The sequence below is a fragment of the Carcharhinus amblyrhynchos genome, chromosome 21 (assembly GCF_965287045.1).
Source record: "Carcharhinus amblyrhynchos chromosome 21, sCarAmb.v2.hapA, whole genome shotgun sequence".
Classification (NCBI taxonomy): Eukaryota; Metazoa; Chordata; class Chondrichthyes; order Carcharhiniformes; family Carcharhinidae; genus Carcharhinus; species Carcharhinus amblyrhynchos.
The window spans coordinates 50,703,036-50,717,483 of NC_137344.1; the positions used below are offsets into that span (position 1 = coordinate 50,703,036).

Genomic DNA, 14,448 nt, shown 5'->3' on the forward strand with positions numbered 1-14,448 from the left:
ACTTGATGAGCTTGTGAGGATCACTGGGCTAAATTCCAGCAGTTTAGTGAGAAGGGTGATATATTAAGAGAGTCACCGTCACAGTAAAAGTGAAACACTGTACATTAATGCAAGATACGGGACAATTCTAAGTGACGCCAAAGATTTCTGTCCATGACAACACGCAGTCCTGACACTAATCCACATTTAGCAATGACTGTCAAGATGTTACTCGGCTTTCATTCCCAAGATTCTGTTACTGACAGCAATGAAAAAGGGCCATTGAATGTGTAATTTATAGATTATAATCCACCACAATGTGCCTGCTAATTCATGTTTAATTTATGTTGATTCAGTGTTGCAGACGATAGGTGAGAGTTAAGATTGTATTTTGGGTTTGCTTTGTTCTTGTAAAGAAAATATTCTTCAGCTTGGATTTTGAGGCTTTGTGTTTTTAATAAATAACAAGCTTTCATACTTCTTTAAAAAGCAAAGTTAAAGGAATGTAAAGTTTACTTATTAGTGTCACAAGTAGGCTTACATTAACACTGCATTGAAGTTACTGTGAAAATCCCCTAGTTGCCACACTGCGGTGCCTGTTTGGGTACACTGAGGGAGAATTCAGCATGGCCAATGCACCCTAACCATAAGAACATAAGAACATAAGAAATAGGAGCAGGATTAGGCCATCTAGCCCCTTGAGCCTGCCCCGCCATTCAATAAGATCATGGCTGATCTGAAGTGGCTCAGTTCCACTTTCCCGCCTTCTCCCCATAACCCTTAATCCCCTTGTCTACCAAAAACCTATCTACCCGCGTCTTAAATATATTTAGCGAGGTAGCCGCCACCACTTCAACGGGCAGAGAATTCCAGAGATTCACCACCCTTTGAGTGAAGAAGTTCCTCCTCAACTCCGTTCTAAATTGCGCCCCCCTCCCTTATCTTGAGGCTGTGCCCTCTAGTCCTGCTGTCCCTTCTGAGCGGGAAGAACCTCTCCACCTCTATCCTATCCATCCCATTCATCATCTTATACGTCTCAATGAGATCTCCCCTAATCCTTCTAAACTCTAACGAGTACAAGCCCAGTTTATTCAGCCTCTCCTCACAGTTCAACCCCCTCAACTCCGGTATCAGCCTAGTAAACCTCCTCTGCACTCCCTCCAAGGCCAAAATATCCTTGCGCAAGTGCGGCGACCAAAACTGCACACAGTACTCCAGCTGTGGCCTCACCAGTGCCCCGTACAGTTGCAGCAAGACCTCCCTACTTTTATATTCAATCCCCCTCGCTATGAAGGCCAGCATCCCATTCGCCTTCCTGACCACCTGCTGCACCTGCAGGCTGGGTTTTTGCGACTCATGCACAAGGACCCCCAGGTCCCTCTGCACTGTAGCATGCTGCAGCTTTTCGCCATGTAAATAGTAGCCCTTCCTACCATTAAACCTACCAAAGTGGATAACCTCACACTTGCCAGCACGTCATTCAGACTGTAGAAAGAAACCAGAGCACCCAGACGAAATCCACACAGACAAGGGGAGAACGTGCAGACTCCACACAGACAGTGTCCCAAGCCTGGAATCGAACCCAAGTCCCTGGCACGGTGAGGCAGCAGTGCTAACCACTGTGCCACCCTAGGATCCACTACTGCAGGCATAACAACAACTATTGCTGATTACTGACAGGTACAGCAGGTATTCAGGAAGGCGAATGGAATGTTGGCCGTTATTTCAAGGGGGTGAGTGTATAAGAGTAGGGATGTGTTGCTGCAACTGTACAAAGTACTGCTGAGATCACATCTGGAGCACTGTGAGCAGTTTTGCTCCCCTTATTTGAGGAAAGATGTTATTTCATGTGAGGCAGTTCAGCGAAGGTTCACTAAGATCCCTCTGGTATGGAGGGATTGTCCTATGAGGAAAGGTTAAACAGGGTGAGGCTCACTCCATATCAACTGGGTTTTAGAAGAATGAGAGATGATCTCATTGAAACATAGAAGGGGCTTGACAGGGTAAATGCTGAGAGGATGTTTCCCATCACGGACCAGAGACCATAATCTCAGAATAAAAGGGTACCAATTTAAGATTGACGTGAAGAGGAATTTCTTCTCTCAGAGAGTTGGGTGTCTTTGGAATTCATTGTCACAGGGAGTTGTGGGGGCAGAGTCCTTGTGTATATTTAAGGTTGAGATAAATAGCTTTTTGATCAGTAAGGGAATCAAGGGATACAGGAAAAGGGCAGCAATGTTGGATCAGTCATGATCCTATTGAATGGCCTCCTCCTATTCCTGCTCTTTATAGTCTTATTCATAACGCTTGTGTCCCGTACCTGTTACTGATTATTGACAGTCCCTGTGTCCTGTACCTGTTACTGATTATTGACAGTCCATGTCCCGTACCTGTTACTGATTATTGACAGTCCGTGTCCCGTACCTGTTACTGATTATTGACAGTCCCTGTGTCCCGTACCTGTTACTGATTATTGACAGTCCGTGTCCCGTACCTGTTACTGATTATTGACAGTCCCTGTGTCCTGTACCTGTTACTGATTACTGACAGTCCCTGTGTCCTGTACCTGTTACTGATTATTGACAGTCCCTGTGTCCTGTACCTGTTACTGATTACTGACAGTCCCTGTGTCCTGTACTTGTTACTGATTATTGACAGTCCCTGTGTCCTGTACCTTACTGATTATTGACAGTCCCTGTGTCCTGTACCTGTTACTGATTACTGACAGTCCCTGTGTCCTGTACCTGTTACTGATTATTGACAGTCCCTGTGTCCTGTACCTGTTACTGATTATTGACAGTCCCTGTGTCCCGTACCTGTTACTGATTATTGACAGTCCCTGTGTCCTGTACCTTACTGATTATTGACAGTCCCTGTGTCCTGTACCTGTTACTGATTACTGACAGTCCCTGTGTCCTGTACCTGTTACTGATTATTGACAGTCCCTGTGTCCTGTACCTGTTATTGATTATTGACAGTCCCTGTGTCCCGTACCTGTTACTGATTACTGATAGTCCCTGTGTCCCGTACATGTTATTGATTATTGACAGTCCCTGTGTCCCGTACCTGTTACTGATTACTGATAGTCCCTGTGTCCCGTACATGTTATTGATTATTGACAGTCCCTGTGTCCTGTACCTGTTATTGATTATTGACAGTCCCTGTGTCCCGTACATGTTATTGATTATTGACAGTCCCTGTGTCCTGTACCTGTTATTGATTATTGATAGTCCCTGTGTCCCGTACATGTTATTGATTATTGACAGTCCCTGTGTCCCGTACCTGTTACTGATTATTGACAGTCCCTGTGTCCCGTACATGTTATTGATTATTGACAGTCCCTGTGACCTGTACCTGTTATTGATTATTGACAGTCCCTGTGTCCCGTACCTGTTACTGATTACTGATAGTCCCTGTGTCCCGTACATGTTATTGATTATTGACAGTCCCTGTGTCCCGTACCTGTTACTGATTACTGATAGTCCCTGTGTCCCGTACATGTTATTGATTATTGACAGTCCCTGTGTCCCGTACCTGTTACTGATTATTGACAGTCCCTGTGTCCCGTACATGTTATTGATTATTGACAGTCCCTGTGTCCTGTACCTGTTATTGATTATTGACAGTCCCTGTGTCCCGTACCTGTTACTGATTACTGATAGTCCCTGTGTCCCGTACATGTTATTGATTATTGACAGTCCCTGTGTCCCGTACCTGTTACTGATTACTGATAGTCCCTGTGTCCCGTACATGTTATTGATTATTGACAGTCCCTGTGTCCCGTACCTGTTACTGATTATTGACAGTCCCTGTGTCCCGTACATGTTATTGATTATTGACAGTCCCTGTGTCCTGTACCTGTTATTGATTATTGACAGTCCCTGTGTCCTGTACCTGTTACTGATTATTGACAGTCCCTGTGTCCCGTACATGTTATTGATTATTGACAGTCCCTGTGTCCTGTACCTGTTATTGATTATTGACAGTCCCTGTGTCCTGTACCTGTTACTGATTATTGACAGTCCCTGTGTCCCGTACCTGTTATTGATTATTGACAGTCCCTGTGTCCTGTACCTGTTATTGATTATTGACAGTCCCTGTGTCCTGTACCTGTTACTGATTATTGACAGTCCCTATGTCCCATACCTGTCATTGATTACTGATAGTTGCTTTGTCTGATTCTTTTGTTACTGATTATTATCACAGTTTGTGCAGTCCATACCTCTTTGCGTAGATAGAGTTTCCAGGGTATATTGATGTATGAAAAGTATACACTCGCTGTCCTCCTGTATAGATTGGTCTTGATACTCTCATCTTGTAACACTGTTAAGATAAAGAGAAAAAAAACTTTTTAAGACACTTCCGTTTTCTTCTACACTGTTAAATAACTAACAAAGAACAGAGTGAAATAATATCATTGTTGTGGTGTAAGAAAATGGAATTCCATTTCACCCTCTAGCAGATTCTAAAAGCAGGAGTGAAACATGTATTTCATAATTTTGGCTGAGAATGAATATTGGCAAAAATCAGGAGATTCCTGCTGCTGTACTTCAAATAGAGGCATCACAAGGCCAGACTGGGCCTAGCTTTATTTGCTCCTGTTATGGGAATTACCCTGCACCATGCAGGGCTGCCTCAATACTGCACTGAAGTATCAGCCTAGACTATGGTTAAGCTGTTGGAATGGAACTTATACCCACAACAATTTCCCTCAGCAGAGAGAGTGCTGCCTGCTGGGTGGATATGAGAAAGTTGCTCAGAGCTGCAGATTCAGACTGCCCAACAACAAGGCTCTCCGTTAAGGGAATGCTGAAGCCCGTCACAAAGACATGTACAGAGACAGTCCTGCATCTCCTATGGAGATGGTACAATGTCAACGGAATTTATTCTTGAACATAAACTTTACAAATGGTTCATTAGTGTTGATGCAATTCGTATTCAGTGAGATCTGGGCATCGCTGGCACTTACTATCCATCTCTAATTGATGAGTGAGAAACATTAGCCTTGCCACCGATATTCTAGTCTGAAGAAAGAATTTTTACATAGTGGCAGTGAGCTACGTTCTTGAACTGCTGCAGTCTTTGTGGTGTTGGGAAGGCAATTCCAGGATTTTGATCCAACAACTGTGAAGGAACAGTGATATATTTCCAAGTCAGGATGGTGTGTGGTTGGAGGGGAACCTCCAGGTAATGGTGTTCCCGTGTGTCTGTACTTCTTGTACCTTTGTGCAGCAGAGGTCATGGCCAGAATTCCTCCCCCCACCCTCCCCCCCACCCCCGACACTGCAATTGTAGTGGGCGAGTTGCAGGCAAGGGAAACTCTGTGCATCTTGTATTTAGTGTACACCACATGATGATGCAGAGGCAGTGAATGTTTAAGGTAAATGCTTAAATGCTCAAGACAAGATCCCACTGAACGAAGATCTGTCTGGGAGCATGAGTTCATAAGATTCAACCCTGATAAAGACTGATAAAATGTGAGATTATCCCCTCTTGTGGTAGGTTAAATTTAATTAATTCATAAAAACACCTGAGTTGAAAGCTAATCTCAGTTGTGCTGCCATGAGCCTGTCATCAGTTGTCATAGAAACTGATTCACTCATACCCTGAAAGCAAGGAAATTGGTACCATTGTGTGGTCTGGCCTAAGTGTAGCTCCAGACCCAGAGCAACATGGTTGATCCTTAACTGCTCCTCTGAAATGGCCGAGTGAGACACTCGGTTTTACCAAACGGCTTCAGAAAACTGTCGATAAGGAATAAATCTGGACAGACCACCTGACGTTGACCTAGACACCAGAAACGACACAGTGTCCCCAGCCCTGTGGACCATACAGAACCCTCTTTACAAACATCTGGAAGCTTGTGCCAACATTGGGAGAGCTGTCCCACAGACTAGTCAAGCAACAGCCTGATGTCAAACTCACAGAATAATACCTTACAGATTATTATTATTATTAATGAAACATATAAGATGATTAAAGGTTTAGATAGGGTGGATAGTGATAGCCTTTTTCCTCAGATGGAGAAAGCTAGCACGAGGGGGCATAGCTTTAAATTAAGGGGGGGTAGTTATAGGATGGATGTCAGGGGTAGGTTCTTTACCCAGAGGGTGGTGAGGGATTGGAATGCCCTGCCTGCTGCAGTTGTAAATGCGCCTAGTTTGGGGGCGTTTAAGAGATCCGTGGATAGGTTTATGGATGGAAAGGGTTTGGTTTAGGTTAGAGGGTCATTGCTTTTTAACTGGTCGGCGCAACATCGTGGGCCTGGTCTGCGCTGTAATGTTCTATGTTAACATAGAACATAGAACATAGAACACTACAGCACAAACAGGCCCTTCGGCCCACAAGTTGCGCCGATCACATCACCTACCAACCTACAGACCTATCTATAACCCTCAATCTCATTAAACCCCATATACTCATCCAGAAGTCTTTTAAAAGACCCCAGCGAGTTCGCCTCCACCACCACTGACGGCAGCCGATTCCATTCACTCACCACCCTCTGAGTGAAAAACTTACCCCTAACATCACTTCTGAACCTCCCTCCCCGCACCTTAAATCTGTGTCCTCTCGTAGCGACCATTTCAAACCGGGGAAATAGCCTCTGAGAGTCCACCCTATCTATTCCTCTCAACATTTTGTAAACTTCTATCAGGTCGCCTCTCAACCTTCGTCTCTCCAGGGAAAAGAGTCCCAGCTCCCTCAACCTAACTTCATAAGGCATGCCTCCCAGTCCAGGCAACATCCTTGTAAATCTCCTCTGCACCCTCTCAATAGCTTCTACATCTTTCCTATAGTGAGGCGACCAGAACTGCGCACAATACTCTAAATGAGGCCTGACAAGGGTCTTATAAAGTTGCAGCATTACCTCCCGACTCCTAAACTCAATCCCTCGATTAATGAAGGCCAGTACACCATACGCCTTCTTGACCACCTCCTCCACCTGCGAGGCCGATTTAAGAGTCCTGTGGACCCGGACCCCAAGATCCTTCTGCTCCTCAACACTACTCAGACTTCTGCCCTTGATAGTGTACTCGTTCATCCCGTTGGTTCTGCCAAAATGGACGACTACACATTTATCCGCGTTGAAGTCCATCTGCCACTTCTCCGCCCAGTCCTGCATCCTATCTATGTCCTGCTGCAACTTTTGCCATCCTTCCAGATCATCCACAACACCACCGACCTTCGTGTCATCAGCGAACTTACTTACCCATCCCTCCACTTCCTCATCCAGGTCATTTATGAAAATGACAAACAACAAGGGTCCCAGAACAGATCCCTGGGGCACTCCACTGGTGACTGACCTCCATTCAGAAAAAGCCCCATCCACAACCACTCTCTGCCTTCTGCAGGCAAGCCAGTTCTGGATCCACAAGGCCAAAGGCCCTTGGATCCCATGCCCTCTCACCTTCTCAAGAAGTCTTGCATGTTCTATATAATGTCCCAGACTCCACCATCACCCTCCCTGGGTATGTCCCATCCCACCGGCAGGGTACACCCAACAGAGGTGGCCACACAGCGGTATACACTACCACCCTCTCTCTCAGCCGATGTATCAGTACTTCCTCTGTATTGAGCACAAGGATGTACTCTGGGTGGGACTTCACTGTCCATCACCAAGAGTGGATTGATAGGACCACGATTAACTGAGCTGACCGAGTGTGAAAGGACAATCGCTGCTAGACTGGGACTGCAGCAGGTGGTGAGTGAACCAAGAGAGAAAAACCAACTTGACCTCATCCTCATTAACCTGCCTGCCATAGACGCATCTGCCCATGAAAGTGATGGGGATTACCACAGCACAGACCTTGTGGAAACAAAGCCCCATCTTCTTACTGAGCATAACCTCTACTGTGTTAAATGGGATAGACTTCAAACTGGTGTCACAGATCGAGACTGGGCATTGTGTGCCATCACCAGTAATCAAACTGTATTCAGTCATAATCTGTAAACTCATGGTCGAGCATATCACCACCAATCCAGGGGATCAACCCTGGTTCACTGAAGAGTCCAGGATGACGTGCCAGGAGCAACACCAGGCACACTTAAAAATGAGGTGTCAACCTGGTGAAGTTAAACAACACAAGAATATTTTGTGCGTCAGACAGCAGAACAAGCAAACGATAGACAGAAACCAGAAGGGAAAATGCTGGAAAATCTCAGCAGGTCTGGCAGCATCTGTAGGGAGAGAAAAGAACTGACGTTTCGAGTCCAGGTGACCCTTTGTCAAAGTTTTCACAAAGGGCCATTTGGACTTGGAACACCAGCTCTTTTCTCTCCTTATAGATGCTGCCAGACCTGCTGAGATTTTCCAACATTTTCTCTTCTGGTTTCAGATTCCTGCATCTGTAGTAATTTGCTTTTATCAGGTGATAGACAGAGCTCAGCGATCCCACAATCAACAGAGCAGATCTAAGCTCTGCAGTCCTGCAACATCCGGTCATGAATGGTGGACAATTAAGCAACTGTGGGAGGCACAATGGCACACTGTTGCCTCACAGCACCAGGGATCTGGGTTCAATTCTGGCCTTGCAGAAGTTTGCAGGTTCTCTACATGTCTGTGTGAGTTTCCTCCTGTGCAGATTAGGTGGATTGGTCATGATAAATGCGTAGGGTTATGGGAACAGGGCAACAGGATGGACCTGCGTAAGTTGCTCTGTTGGAGAGTTGGTACAGACTCAATGGGTTGAATGGCCTCCTTCTGCACTGTATGGATTTTATGACTCTATGAACTCATTTTAGGAGGAGGCTCCACAAATATCTTCAATGATGGTGATCCCAGCACATCAGTGCAATAGATAAAGGAACAATCTTTAGCCAAAATGCTGCGTGGAGAGGATGATGCATCTCAACTGCCCCGAAAGGTCCCCAGCATCACAGATGACAGCATCCAGCCAATTCAATTCACTCCACCTGACATAAGGAAATGGCTAAAGGCATTGGATACTGCAAAGGCTATGGGCCCTGACAATTTTCAAGCAATAATACTGAAGACTAGTGCTCCAGAACGTGCCATGTACCCCTAATCAAGGTGTTCCCTCACCAAGATATTCACTAGCACTGCTGTAAACTCCAGGGCTGTGGGCCAAGAGCTGGAAAGTGGGATTAGTGTAGTCAGATCTTTGTTGGCCAGGGGACATGATAGTCTTCTTTTGTACTGTAAACATCTATGAATCTCAGAGAGAATTTAACCATTTTCATAGAATCATAGAATCTCCACAGTGCAGAAAGAGGCCATTCAGCCATCGAGTTTGCACCGAGACAATCCCACCCAGCCCTAACCCCGTAATCCATACATCTCATTGAGACGTATAAGATGATGAATGGGATGGATAGGATAGAGGTGGAGGGACTCTTCCCGCTCAAAAAAGACAGTAGGACTAGGGGGCACAGCCTCAAGATAAAGGGGGGGGCGGTTTAGAACGGAGTTGAGAAGGAACTTCTTCACTCAAAGGGTGGTGAATCTCTGGAATTCTCTGCCCGTTGAAGTGGTGGAGGCTGCCTCGCTAAATATTTTTAAGACGCGGGTTGATGGGTTTTTGATAAGCGAGGGGATTAAGGGTTATGGGGAGAAGGCGGGAAAGTGGAACTGAGCCACGACAGATCAGCCATGATCTTATTGAATGGCGGGGCAGGCTCGAAGGGCTAGATGGCCTACTCCTGCTCCTATTTCTTATGTTCTTATGTTTACTCTTACTACTTCCTCTCACACCACGGTGCAATTTGACGTGGCCAATCTACACACAATCTAACACACACATCTTTGGTCTGTGGGAGGAAACCGGAGCACCTGGAGGAAACCTAAGTAGATACAGGAAGAATTTGCAAACTCCACCAGACAGTATCCCAAGGCCAGAATCAAACGCAGGTTCCTAACACTGTGAGGCAGCAGTGCTAACCACTGTGCCATCGTGCCACCCCTGCAAGTCTTTCTCCTCACATTCGATGACATTATCATCACTGAATCCCCCAAAATCAGGATCCCGGGACTTAACAGTAGAACATACAACATAGAAAAACTACAGCACAATACAGGCCCTTCGGCCCACAAGGTTGTGCCAAACACCAAAGTCGGAGGAGTTGTAGACAGTGAGGATGGATGTTACAGTTTGCAGAGGGACATAGATAAGCTGCAGAGCTGGGCCGAGAGGTGGCAGATGGAGTTTAATACGGAAAAGTGTGAGGTGATTCACTTTGGAAAGAGTAACAGGAGTACAGAATATAGGGCTAATGGAAGGACTCTTAGTAGTGTCGACGAGCAGAGAGATCTTGGGGTACATGTGCGTAGCTCCCTGAAAGTTGGCACCCAGGTTGATAAGGTTGTTAAGAAGGCGTACGGTGTGTTAGCTTTTATTGGTAGAGGGATTGAATTTTGGAGCCGTGAGGTCATGTTACAACTGTACAAAACTCTGGTGCGGCCGCACTTGGAGTATTGCGTACAGTTCTGGTCGCCGCATTATAAGAAAGATGTGGAGGCATTGGAAAGGGTGCAGAGGAGGTTTACCAGGATGTTGCCTGGTATGGTGGGAAGGTCTTATGAGGAAAGGCTGAGGGACTTGAGGTTATTTTCATTGGAGAGAAGAAGGTTAAGAGGTGACCTAATTGAGGCATACAAGATGATCAAAGGATTGGATAGGGTGGACAGTGAGAGCCTTTTTCCTCGGATGGTGATGGCTAACACGAGGGGACATAGCTTAAAATTAAGGGGTGGTAGTTATAGGACGGATGTCAGAGGTAGGTTCTTTACTCAGAGGGTAGTAAGGGCGTGGAATGCCCTGCCTGCAGCAGTTGTGGACTCGCCAACTTTAAGGGTGTTCAAATGGTCAGTGGATAGGCATATGGATAACATTGGAATAGTTTAGGTTAGAGGGTCATTAGATTGGTTCCACTGGTCGGCGCAACAACGAGGGCCAAAGGGCCTGTACCGCGCTGTAATGTTCTATGTTCTATGAACATCTTCCTACCTTAGAGATTACTAGATTTACCTATAACCCTCTATCTTATTAAGTTCCATGTACTTATCTAAAAGTCTCTTAAAAGACCCTATCGAATCTGCCTCCACCACCACTACCGGCAGCCCATTCCACGCACCCAACCACTCTCTGAGTGAAAAACTTACCCCTGACATCACCTCTGTACCTGCTCCCCAGCACCTTAAACATGTGTCCTCTTGTGGCAGCCATTTTAGCCTTGGGAAAAAGCCTCTGACTAGTCACTCAATCAATACCTCTCAACATCTTATACACCTCTATCAGGTCACCCCTCATCCTTTATCTCTCCAAGGGGAAAAGGCCAAGCTCCCTCAACCTATCCTCATAAGGCATGCTCCCCAATCCAGGCAACATCCTTGTAAATCTCCTCTGCACGCTTTCAATGGCTTCCACATCCTTCCTGTAGTGAGGCGACCAGAACTGAGTACTTCAACACATCCTCTTTCTTAATATCTACATGCTCAAGCTTTTCAGTCCGCTACAAGTCTGCACTACAACCACCAAGATCCTTTTCCATCGTGAATACTGAAGTAAAGTATTCATTAAGTACCTCTGCTATTTCTTCCAGTTCCATACAAACTTTCCCACTGTCACACTTGATATGTCCGATTCTTTCACGGCTTACCCTCTTGCTCTTCACATACTTGTAGAATACCTTGTGGTTTTCCTTAATCCTGCCTGCCAAAGCCTTCTCATAACCCATTCTGGCTCTCCTAATTTCCTTCTCAAGATCCTTCCTATTAGTCATATACTCTTCTAGATCTCTAACATTACCTAGCTCTCTGAACCTTTTGTAAGCTTTTCTTTTCTTCTTGACTAGATTTATCACAGCCTTTGTACACCACGGTTCCCGTAACTACCATAACTTCCCTGTCTCATTGGAACGTTGCAATGCAGAACTCCAGACAAATATTCCAGTATCCAGGAACTGAACTGAACTAACCATGAAATTCATGAAGGGCAGGTCATATTTGACTAATTTGGTGGAATTCTTTGAGAACATTCCATGCGCAGTGGACAATTGAAATCCTGTGGGTGTGGTGTATCTGGATTTTCAGAAGGCGTTTGACAAGACAGCTACATAAGATAAAGGTGCATGGTGTTATGGGTAATATATTAGCATGGACAGAGGATTGGTTAACTAACAGGAAGCGAAGAGTGGGAGTAAATGGGTGTTTTTCTGGGTTTGCAATCAATGACTAGTGGTGTGCCTCAGGGATCAGGGTTGGGACCGCAATTGTTTACGATTTACATCGATGATTTGGAGTTGGGGACCAAATGTAGTGTGTCAAAATTCACAGATGACATTAAGGTGAGTGGAAGAGCAAAGTGCGCAGGGGACGCTGAAAGTCTGCAAAGGTATATAGATAATCTAAGTGAGTGGGTGAGGGTCTGGCAGATGGAGTACAATGTTGGTAAATGTGAGGTCATCCATTTTGGTAGGAATAACAACAAAATGGACTATTATTTAAATAGTAAAAAATTGCAGCATGCTGCTGTGCAGAGGGACCTGGGTGTCCTTGTGCAGGAATCTCAAGGAGTTGGTTTGCAGGTACAGCAGGTAATTAAGAAGACAAATGGAATTTTGTCCTTCATTGCTAGAGGGATGGAGTTTAAAAACAGTGAGGTTAAGTTGCAGCTGTATAAGGTGCTGGTGAGGCCACACCTGGAGTTACTGTGTACAGTTTTGGTCTCCTTACTTGAGAAAGGATATACTGGCACTGGAGGGGGTGCAGAGGAGATTCACCAGGTTGATTCCAGAGCTGAGGGGGTTGGTTTATGAGGACAGACTGAGTAGACTGGGGTTAGACTCATTGGAATTCAGAAGAATGAGATTTATAGAAACACATAAGATTATGAAGGGAATAGATAAGATAAAAGCAGGGAGGTTGTTTCCACTGGCAGGTGAAATTAGAACTGGGGGCATGGCCTCAAAATAAGGGGAAGCAGATTTAGGATTGAATTGAAGAGGAGTTTCTTCACACAAAGGTTTGTGAATCTGAGGAATTCCCTGTCCAGAGAAGCAGTTGAGGCTACCTCATTGAATGTTTTGAGGAAAGGATAGATACATTTTTGAACAGTAAAGGAATTAAGGGTTATGGTGAGCGGGCGGGTAAGTGGAGCTGAGTCCACAAAAAGATCAGCCATGATCTTATTAAATGGTGGAGCAGGCTCGAGGGGCCAGATGGCCGACTCCTACTCCTAGTTCTTGTGTTCTTATTTATAAACCCATGACCTTTACTATCTGGAAGGACAAGGACAGCAGACCCATAGGAACACCATCACCTGGAAGTTCTCTTCCAAGTCACTCACCATCCTGACTTGGAAATACATCGCTGTTCCTTCACTGTCACCGGATCACGAGCCTGAAACTGCCTCCCTAACAGCACGGTAGGTACACCTACACTTCATGGATTTCAGTGGTTCACGAAGGCAGCTCACTACCACCTTCTCAGAGCAATTAGGGTTGGGCAATAATCTTTGCCTTTTTGGTGACACCACTTCCCATGAAACTTTGAAACATGTGCTTTCTCTTACCTGCCTCTCTGTTTTGTGGAAGTGAAGGCAGCGAGTAGGGTTCACTGTTACGTACTGATGGTGAAGGAGGATCAAGGGGGGGAGGAGGAGGTGGGGGAGGGACAGGTATCGGAGGTCTTATTGCCGATGGAGAAAATATCTGTGTGAGTTGGTCCTGTATTGAAGGGCAAGAGGACGGGGCACCATTTTGTGGTTTTGGCGCTGGTTTAGGTGGAACATTTGCGGGCGGAGTTTCCGTGTTGGCAGAGGTAAGACCATCCTGCAATAGAAATAGTCAAGACTTTAGGGAAAGCATTGATTTTCATTCGTAACCTTTTCGTCATTATTTATTTGCTTACAAACACCTCAGCCTATTGGCAGCAGATCATTAACAAATCATCAAATCACCAGGTCTGTGACATATCCGCCTAACTCCGTAACTCCTGATGGGATGTGTCCGCCTCTGTCTGAACCCTCTCCTGCCCCATTGCTCTGACCCTGTTCAGCCACCATATGACACTGTGAATGTGAGTGATCACTCACCTGATTTTAGGGAAGGTGAGAAACCAGGGAAAAGAAAGTCTTGTTTTTCAATACTAAGCACCGTGAAACCGTTTGAGTGGGATTTTACGGTGCTCAGAAGAACGGTAAACATGATATGGAGGGAACGTCGTTAGGAGTAATGTGAAATCTCACTTTCCCAACGGCAGGGTAAGGTGGAGAAATTTACCCAGTAGTGTTCTTGAGGCGTTGGGGCCTCACTCCAGCCTGTGGTGCCTCCATACTTTATTTACATGATATGAATTCTCATTAGCATGATCTTTTTAAAATGACAACCTACCTTCAGGATAAAGTCAGCAGTGCACAAGAATTGTGTGGTTCACAGTGTTTCAAGGTGGTGTGAAGCCACTGGCTTTGTACAGCTGTGTCAGAGGACAGCAGTTTTCCTGTCTGCAACACC

At 45.5% G+C, this 14,448-nt stretch overlaps 1 protein-coding gene across 1 annotated transcript in view; it reads right to left on the minus strand.

The window, feature by feature from the left end:
* Positions 1 to 14,448, minus strand: part of myo15b (myosin XVB) — a 322,763-nt gene that overhangs the window by 55,552 nt on the left and 252,763 nt on the right. Inside the window, exon 49 of the mRNA XM_080209162.1 lies at positions 4,202 to 4,302. Within this exon, the coding sequence (XP_080065288.1) occupies positions 4,202 to 4,302 (101 nt within the window). The remainder of the gene's footprint in view (positions 1 to 4,201; positions 4,303 to 14,448) is intronic.